The 9,966-nt window shown below is 33.3% G+C and overlaps 1 protein-coding gene across 1 annotated transcript; it reads left to right on the plus strand.

Annotated features, from left to right (window-relative positions):
• Nucleotides 1–1,539: 1,539 nt before the first annotated feature.
• Nucleotides 1,540–5,930, plus strand: LOC130623857 (uncharacterized). The gene is made up of 4 exons (XM_057439388.1): nt 1,540–2,041; nt 2,957–3,128; nt 3,880–3,953; nt 4,753–5,930. The coding sequence occupies exons 1-4, from the start codon at nt 1,721–1,723 to the stop codon at nt 5,002–5,004; spliced, it is 819 nt and encodes a 272-aa protein (XP_057295371.1). The 5' UTR covers nt 1,540–1,720; the 3' UTR covers nt 5,005–5,930.
• Nucleotides 5,931–9,966: the final 4,036 nt, after the last annotated feature.

A 9,966-nucleotide genomic window follows, 5' to 3' on the forward strand; every position in this document is an offset into this window, starting at 1 on the left:
CCCTCCTGGAAATAATAGACAGGGTATATCCTTCGATATATGTGTGGCTAGCCATGTAAAATATGCACATCTATCTATCTATGGATATATCTTATGAGGTTGGCTTATTCAGTTGTTTTCAGGTTTGATCACAAAGGTTGTGGTCAAACCTGAAAATTAGAACTCAATATTAGAGCATAAAGTGTTTTACTTCTGTTATTTTCCTAATGACCTGTCCTGCTCATGTTGGGCACTGACATATCATTTCCTTTTACTTGTTCTTTATTCACAATACCCTCCCAGGGGCACATGCACATCTCTACATTTTATGGCTGTTCAGTACAGCCAGTATCCTCAGTAAAAGTAAATCCTCACAATCACAGTAACAATGGCTTTTTCATTCCACCACTAGTCTATAACTTTAAAATGAATACAAGGGAACCATGTAGAAGCACGGTATCAGTACATTGCCAATAATAAGTTAATTTTATTAGGCATATCCAGGCCATTTCGTGAGAGGCGTGCGATTGCACGCGCAAGCCCACACACACATGCAGATTTGTTTAGGTGTGCTATTCATCGCACGCGCAAAACGTTGCTGTAATTAAAAATTATTGTATTTATAACAAAGAAAATTTATTAAATAAACCTTGAAAATAAACAATCATTCTTTTACTGAACTCTAAAAATAAACGATCATTCTTTTACTGAACTCACAATAGATCGCACGTGAGCAGTCTTTACCAAATGTTGATAATGTGAATTCAGGCTATATTAAGGCTTTGCGAGTTTCATTTTAATGATTTTATAAAAAAATGCAACAATATTTTAATCTCGGTCGTATTTTGGAGAATTTAAAAGAAATTCAGCATTATTTAAGTTGAAATAACTAAAAGATAATATAATTAATAAGAAAAAAAACTTCCTTACTAACAAAATATTCTTTTAGATAATAATTTTTATGATTCATCGAACATAAGGTTTATTAAATATTATTAGTAGCGGCCGTTCGACTTTCCGTAATTTAATTTAATTTAAATATCTGTTTGCCCCACAAGTATTAACAAAGTTTAATTAACGAGTCTGCTTACGACTTCTTCGTATTTGGGTTGAAATTCCTTGCCGTACATTGTTGGAACTTGCACTTTGTATGTTCCTTACACCAAAACAGCAGCCCATGTGCGGTGTACAGGGGTAAAGGAAATGAAGAATTTTTGAGGCGTGTGATATACCGCACGCCTATCTAAAATCTTACGAAATGGCCTGCATATCTAGTCCAACCAACACAATGTCAAGGTGATGCCAGTGTATATTTAGTAACATTAGAAAAACAATAAATTATTATTACTACATTTTGAGCTAGGTGGGTGGAAAAATTGTTGCTTGTCAGAAATAAGTTGAGACTAAATTGTACCCCATTTGGTTTTAAAATATGTCCTTATTGATCTCTTGCAAGTGGAAATCACACTGGTCAGGCTAACAGAAACAAAAAATACTGTGGATAAATAAGACTGCCATATGCATCCAGATTAGCACACTATTGAACATGTTAGGCTTGATCCTAGAAAATTATTGGGTTAGCTTGTTTTATTTTATTGTATGAAAAGACTGGTTTGCCAATCCAGAATGCAAATCATTCTTATCTCTTAAAGTCTACACGGGTGATATGCGAAGAGGCTCAGAACTTAGTCTTACCAAGTAGCATAAAAGAACTGTATTAACTTATACTTCTAGATTAAAAATGGCATATCAAGGAGGTACTGGCTATGGTTATGGTGGAATCACTATGCCAATGCCATATGGTCAACAACAGCAACAAAGCATGTCTACACCCTATCCAACTACCTCTACATCTACACCATACCCAACTTCATCGTCCACACCATATCCATCTAACACCATACAACAACATCCAATGATTAACACAAATGAAATAGACATGTGGATGGATCAGCTTGTAGCAAACTTGACAGCTTTAATGAAAGATGCAACCAAAACAGAACTGGATGATATTGTGAACAACGAAGATAAGATCAATGAATTAGTTCAAGATGCAGAACAGGTAATTTGTGTTTTGAAGAGAGTTTTGCCTAAACACAAAACACAGACGTTCTCAATTTTCTTTAATTTTGGAACGTCTCTTCAAAAATCCTTAAAAGCCTTAAAATCTGCTCAAATTTAATGATGTTGTAATGTCTATTGTTTAAAAACCGAAAATATAATAGGCAGTATGAATAACTTGTACATGATGTCTGCTGGTCCTTAAAAACTTGAATTCAGAAAGGATGTTGTTGAAATTACAGCAGATATTTTGAAAGCCTTAAATATCCATTATTTTCTAGAGAAAAAAAACTTTAAATATGGATATTTTCAAAAACATTTCTGTCTAACATTAATAAATACCCCTTTCCATAAGTTTAAAAGTTTTGGCAATGCCTTCTTTGGCCTTTACTGTGTACCTGGCGTTTTTTATTGTACCTGAGTTGTTTTAGGAATCTGGAAATACTATAAGAAAAAAAAATAGCAAAAAATTTAGATAGCAGCCAAAAAACCTTGACCAGATTTTAAATTCCCTCACCTCATCTTTTAGCTGCTTAACACTTTTATGTGTTAAAGAACTTTAACAGACACCCTGAAAAAAATAATTTTCACATTTTATTTTAAACTAAATAGGAATTATCACATTGATATTTTACATAAATAACAATAGTATAGCAAAGTACAATGTTATCATCACTGTTATACTGCATAATTTTTCTTTTAAATACGATGTAATGGATAAACAGTTGCACTGTAAACTAGATTAAAAAGTATGAAATTGCAAAAATGCAGGTTTACTCTAGTCTTCCATAATCAATTTGACTTTTGCCATAAATATATATTTTTGAGTTAGTGATTTTTGAGTTGAGAAATTTATTTATTTTATATTTATGCAATGTATTATGTTAATTTATATTTGATTTGTTATTTTTTTCAGACAAAAAAGCTGCTAAGAAAGAGAGATGAGTTAATTACATCGAATAAGGACCAAGCAGTTACTAACATGTCTCTTGAACCAGAGATTAAGTTATTAAAGGACAACATTGTGGAACTAGCAAGTCAACAAAACGAATTAAAAGATAAACATGTCCAACTGCAACAACGATTGGGTGAGTTCGTTGTTATGTCGTCCACATTTTTTAATTTTGTTTCAACCCTAAACCACTTTTTAACTTTAACCTTTTTTTATTTTTGTGAAACCTTTCCTGTTAATTAAACTACATGTTTTTATAAGCAAGTGAAAATCAGGCTGGTGTATTTGTACGTAAAACTCAATCAGACTGGGAGTTTGCCTACGTTATGCAGAAACATATTAAAAACTATAACATTGCTTTATGGAATAAGATTAATGGTCCTGTTTTTTAAGCCTTAAAAGAACAGGAACAAAACTAAAGGTATATTTACACATGACAGGAAATTAGACGACATAGTGTTAAAGTCTTATTGTGTATAAGGAATTTAAAAAGGCTGGGTCTAACACCCATAGCACAAGAAAAAACATGCAGAAAGATTCTCCAAGGCAGAGAAATATACTAAGCATTTGCTTAAAAAACTTACCTATCTGAGCCTGAATACACTTTTTTTATTAACAATGACAAATTGAAAATTGTCAAAATTTTAAACAATTGCTAAACAATTTGTTTGGTGCGAATAAGTGATAATAGTATAAGTGAAATAAATACTTTGAAAATAAACAATTTGTCCAATAAATTCACCCAGGTAACAATATAAACAATATTTTGGGCAGTGTGGAAGAATTCAAATGTTTATAAAAGAAGTGTAAACGTATTAACGTTATGCTTGTAAAAAACATGTAATTAATTATTGGAAAAGAAGATTATTGTTACTTTGATTTTTCAGCTGGTAAAATATCATTAGATGGCGTACTGGCCATACTGCAAGCTGCTGCAGCTGAAAAAGAAACAGAATCTGAAGTAAGTGTTCTCTACTATTAATAAATGCTCATTGTTTGGACGTTGTTTTCACTTCCTACTTAATGTCTCCTGTCTTAATCCAACTTTTGTCAGAAATATTCGATGGAAGAAAGCTTCGCGGTTTCGCTGGGTTTTTTTTCTCAAATCGCGAAATTTTCTTTCTGCAAAAATTCTTGTGGTACGCAGTTAGGGGTATTTCATAGAAAGATCAAGGGCAGTTATCGTTTGCACCAATAGGCTCTGAGTATATCTAACGCTTCTGTGGTTTTAGTGCAAACTAATTAATGAGAAGAGCGACCTAGTCGACTCTATAGTTTGCATGTATAGTTGAAAAGACCAACTCTGACTCTAAATTTAGGCAGTTACACCAGTCACTTTTCACTTTAATATTTTCACTGCGTTTGGGGAAAAATATAAAACCGTCAATAGAATTTGCCTCAACTATACCAGTGAACTTTATCAAGTCAAAATAAGCAACAAAAAAAACAACAACGGAAGGCTTGAAGAATCACGCTCTTCACAACAAGAAAATGTTTCTATTTCCATTCAAAACGTGTTACCGGACTGCTTCGAACACAATGTCTTTATTCCATTTTAAATTTGATAAAAAAGACTTCAGTATTTCTTTATGTCCCCATTTCTGCTGAAAATCTGCTTATTCTCTTGTCATTTCTAATGAAGAAAGTCTTACCCCCTCCTTACAATTATGTTGCCATAAAATGTTTTCAGACTTTTCAGTGTTTAATTCAAGTTTACTGGTAAGAAACGTAAAGAAAAAATCCTATCTTTTCCTTTTCAGAACATTTCTCAGGCCTTCGTTGAGGGCGACAAAACAATCGAGCAGTTCGTTGAACAATTTATACCAGAGCGCAAGACTTACCAACTACGCAAGGTGAAATCTGAGAAAATGACTCAACTCTTACAAAGTGGTGCTATAAGTGTAAACAGATCATCTGGCGTTATGACAGGTGGCATGCCAAGACCAACGCCGGCGCCAAGACAACGCGTGCAACCCCTACAATCCGGTTATAGTGGTTATGGTGGCTACTAACACTCCGTAACGCAAAACATTAGAAAACCTTTTGAAAATACTAATGCCCTTATGAATTCGGCAAATCGTCATGAAGCTATGCAATGTGTTTTGAAGTTATGAACAATAAACATTAGTTTCGAATGCGCAAAATGTAACGTAATGTTTTTTATTTAAAATTTACACGTTTCACATTTACTTTTAAATTAACTTTTACTATTCTTATCCTGTTGGTTAACAGTCAGCGCTGTGGTTGTGAATTATCTGCACAAGAATTTGGCGATTGTTACAGTCTAAGATATGTTATCGTTGAAGCTTACCTTTCTTGACAAAATAAGCTGAACTCATATGACCGAGCATGAAAAGTTTTCTAGGAATCTTTTTATTTTTTCCAGAAATACTTCATCAGTTAAGGGCTTGAAAATTTTTCTAATTTTGTGAAATTATGACATCATAGATTACGTGAAGAATCAATGTAGGTATAAAGGATAATGAAGATAACTTAATATTAATATTCATGTAGATGTGCTCCAAAATCAAACTGAATGACTGAAAGCATATTTGCATTACAATATGCTTCGATTAACCATTGAATCAGCACAAGATCTATATCAAATCGAGATTTCATGAAAAATTAGCGATACTTTGTAAGTTAAATATCTCGAGAACCGGTAAGGATTTTTTGAAAAAAAAAGTTTTCTAGACAACTTTTCAATCTCTTTTAAATAAGCTCAACTTGTTTAAAGTTTGCGTTTTCACATTCGAGTCTTTTTAATATCGACTTTATTAAAAATTTTAGTTATTTATTCAATAGTGTTTTAGTTTACACGACTTTATTAAGTATCACCTAATTAACACCATGATCTGGAACTTTAAAATGTACCAACACTGAGACTGGCCTGGGAAAACCCATTGTTTATAAAAAAAGTGTTCAATTTTTATGTCAACCTCGTTTTCACGTTGTTCTTTTTGTAGACAAAAAAAAGCTTTGGAAACTTGGAAAAAAATTATATAGTTTAGAAATATCGCAACATTTTGTATCGCGGAATTTTTCAAGATAAACGATTCGCGAAAGTTTACGAGCGCGAAAAAGGTCTCTTCCTTTGAAAGTTAAAATGTATCTTTCAATCTTTTTCTGTTCCAAGCGATAAATTCGATCATACAATTCGTTAAGAAGTTCTTATAATAAGTTTATATGCTAATTAAAACCATTTCGGGTTCACATTTTAAAGGATCACTTTACGCGATTCGCGAAAGTTAATGCTCGCAAAATCTTTCAACATCGCTCATTCGCGAAAGTTTATGTTCGTGATGTGCAAAAAATTCGCGAAATATTTTGTCCGACAAAATTTCTGCACTTAAAGTATCAGGAACAAGGTTGTTCTAGAACTGTTTTACGCTGGGGGCCATGAGCAGTAAAAGTGAACTTAAAATTTGGTAAATTTATCATCCATCCACCTAATTTGTTAATTTTTCTATGTTATTGTAGTTGCGCATATTCAATTACAGACCTTATCAATATATTATGTATATGTAACCATCCCTTAAACTTCAAAGTGTGTCAATCTTTTGCCAATTAATTTCCGTTTTTACTCTATTATCCCCTCTGCGGGTTTTTAGCCTTTCAATTTTAGCAATAAATCGGGTTTACTAGAGAGGCGGGATTAATTTTCAAAATATGAAAATTGGATTATTTTTATTTTCAGAAATTTTTTATAAATCGACAGGCGAAATTCTAATTGTAAAGGACCTGTGTGGCTAATCAAACAAAGCTCTGTAGTTGACTATTTTCTTACCGTTCTCTCTCGGGTTTGCTATTTTTAGATTTCCAAAGCCCGTCCCAGATTTAGATCTATTGTTTAATGAGACATTCCTCCTGCTGACATCAGCATGCTGAGACCCTTTATCGCTCTATCATCGTATATTATTTTTAATAAAATAAGGTATAAAAATGCGTAACCCTGCCCCATCTCGGTCCCAAGGCTTTTTGGCTTATCGGCGATGCGCTTATTAATAGGTCTGAATGAAAATGTTCGTCTCTCTGTCGATGTGCAAAAAGAGACACGGGGTTGTCCACCTTGCCGTGTCGGTGGGCATAATATCATTAAGAACGGTTGACCAAAAAGTGATTAAAAAATTTGTCTTTTTAAATAGTGGAAGAATATTAATCAAACAAAGCCCTGTAGTTGACTATTTTCTTACCGTTCTCTCTCGGGTTTGCTATTTTTAGATTTCCAAAGCCCGTCCCAGATTTAGATCTATTGTTTAATGAGACATTCCTCCTGCTGACATCAGCATGCTGAGACCCTTTATCGCTCTATCATCGTATATTATTTTTAATAAAATAAGGTATAAAAATGCGTAACCCTGCCCCATCTCGGTCCCAAGGCTTTTTGGCTTATCGGCGATGCGCTTATTAATAGGTCTGAATGAAAATGTTCGTCTCTCTGTCGATGTGCAAAAAGAGACACGGGGTTGTCCACCTTGCCGTGTCGGTGGGCATAATATCATTAAGAACGGTTGACCAAAAAGTGATTAAAAAATTTGTCTTTTTAAATAGTGGAAGAATATTAAATAAATCCTTGGTTGAAATTAAACTGTTTCAAGAAATTTTATATCAGGTGCGTGATCAAAAGGTCCAAAGGGACGAGGCTGAGGGTGCGAGTCTCTTTTTTTTAATGCTAATTTGAATTTCGTGTTATTGGCTACACAAACATAAAATTGTTTGTTTACAACATGATGGCTGCCGATCGACCGAAGTGATCTTTTCTTTTTTTTAGTCATCGTGAACTATCTTTAGCTGCAGATATTCTTTGTAATTTTAAAGTATTGGATGCCATAGCTTCAATGGCTTATATTGTTGGTCGCCCTTCCAGCAATAGATCTTGCTATCCTCGGATCCGGTGTAACATGCCTGAAATTTTCTGATGTTATCCACAAAAATGACTAACACATTAGAATTTAGCATTAAAACTTATCGAAACATGCAAATTTTCACTTTTATACACTAAGTACGACTGTCTCTTATAGTAGCCAAACATTTGATATTTTATGAAGAAACAACCACTTAAATCAACTGCAGTGAAAATATTTCCACTGGCATTGTAGTTTAATTATGGTCACCCCCCCCCCCTGTTTAATTTAAAAATTACAATAAATCCTGTTTAATAATCATGTATGCCATTCAAATTTTTCGAATAAATCCAAATATGCCACTCCTTTTTGTTTTCTCTTTTAAAATTGATGATAACGTTTGGATACACGAATCTTCTAGCTAGGCCGTCATCAATAATATGTTGTGTTCGCGTCCTCTGACCGACTCACTTTTGGTATAAAAAACCCGAGTCGGTAAGTCGGAAAAAGACCGGAAAAAAACTTCACAAAATATTTTTCAAAAAGAAATTTTTTTCGGCAGAACTAATTTATATGCAGAATTGACAAAAACTCGCAAAAATTAATTTTGGTAAAAATTAATTCCTTTAGGGCACTCTTGTGGCTTACGGACAGTTTACAGGGCGGCGAAAAATGGTCTACAAATGATGTCGAGTGGCGCTATGCTGTCTTGGCCCTGGGAACGAATGTGCTTGCTCCAATTTGAAAATCCCGGGAAAAAATACGCCCGACTAAGTCATTTTTGCAGGGTCTTCAGGATGCGAACACAACATATTTTTGATGACCCTAGCATATACCATGGTTAGGTCAAGTGATTATCTAAATAAATAGTTCTGGCAACAATCTGGCAACTCTGCTCGCCACATAACTTCAAGATTTTGACTATAAGCCATCATTTAAAACGACTTTTCAAAAATGCTGGTAAACAAAGCAGGTGTTTGCAAGGTTGGGCAAAAAAGAATGTCTGAAACATCGTATTTCCATGATTTACGTCTTAATTCTGTGATTTGTTTTTTCCATTCTGATATCCACTGTAATTAATTCTATAGAAAGCTTATAATTGCAGGTCTTTTTTGTTTCCCTACCTGCTTCAGCTAACACTTTTTGCACTTTTCAGCCGATAACACCTGAACTTACCCGATTTAAGTCTCGAAATGCAAACAGTGGTTTCAGTTTCATTGACTCTGCCACAAAAAAAGACACTCTAAAGTATCATAGAATTGTGTTTTTTATTAACCATAGCGTATACCGCCCTTTTATCACCATTGACTAATATTGCCACCGGGAAAAAAATTGCAATCTACATAAATGCTTTCTATTTTGATTGTTGGTTTGGTATAACAACGATGCTTCTAGTTTCTATAGGATCTTTTTAATTTTAGGTGCATCTGCTTTTAAAATTATTTAATCCAATAGTATGTACTTTTGGGAGTTTTAAGGTTACTGTAAAGGAAAAAACTCACTTGATGAGTAGTCTCAGAAAAACCCTTATAATTTATTAATACTCTTATATTTTTTTATGTTTTTTTGTTTCTGAATACTTGATGAAAGACTTTTTTGATGGTGTTATTTTCGTGCGATGGTAATTTTCCAAAAAGAAAATATAATAAAATAAACACACACCAATTTTTTTTCACCGTACGTTTTAAAATGGCTTCTTTTTCCGAACGCGTGGTCGCAGACTTCTCGTTTTCGCATCATTATATTCAGCATAAATTAAATTCAAAAAGGTTCCCGGTTTTTTTTTCTAATAACGCTGTTATGAAATTATTTGTAATTATATATAATCATTCAAAAAAACGCATATTTTTTTCTTTCTGTCGTCATAATTTGCTAATCAGTAATTTATGCAAAAAAATCCGGGAACCTTTTGTGCATAATTTATTCAGCTTTTCTTTACTGAAAAATTTCAATGAGCCAATAGGAAGCTTTCGGAAAAAGAGACCACAAACGTAAAGGCATGTATGCGAAAATTTACTAACGAGATATTTGTTTTTAAAGATTTTCGTAGGTGTTATAAAAATGTGTGAACTGAGTATGCAGAAAGATGATAGAAGTGCGAACTTTTTCTTTATGTTGAATATGCTTGTA

Source organism: Hydractinia symbiolongicarpus, chromosome 13 (genome assembly GCF_029227915.1).
Source record: "Hydractinia symbiolongicarpus strain clone_291-10 chromosome 13, HSymV2.1, whole genome shotgun sequence".
In the NCBI taxonomy this organism is placed as follows: Eukaryota; Metazoa; Cnidaria; class Hydrozoa; order Anthoathecata; family Hydractiniidae; genus Hydractinia; species Hydractinia symbiolongicarpus.

Coding starts and splice junctions, on each gene's coding strand:
- LOC130623857 (XM_057439388.1), top strand. CDS start 1,721: ATGGCATATCAAGGAGGTACTGGCTATGGTTATGGTGGAATCACTATG. Junction 3,129..3,879: donor CCAACTGCAACAACGATTGG/GTGAGTTCGTTG, acceptor TTGATTTTTCAG/CTGGTAAAATATCATTAGAT. Junction 3,954..4,752: donor AAAAAGAAACAGAATCTGAA/GTAAGTGTTCTC, acceptor TTTCCTTTTCAG/AACATTTCTCAGGCCTTCGT.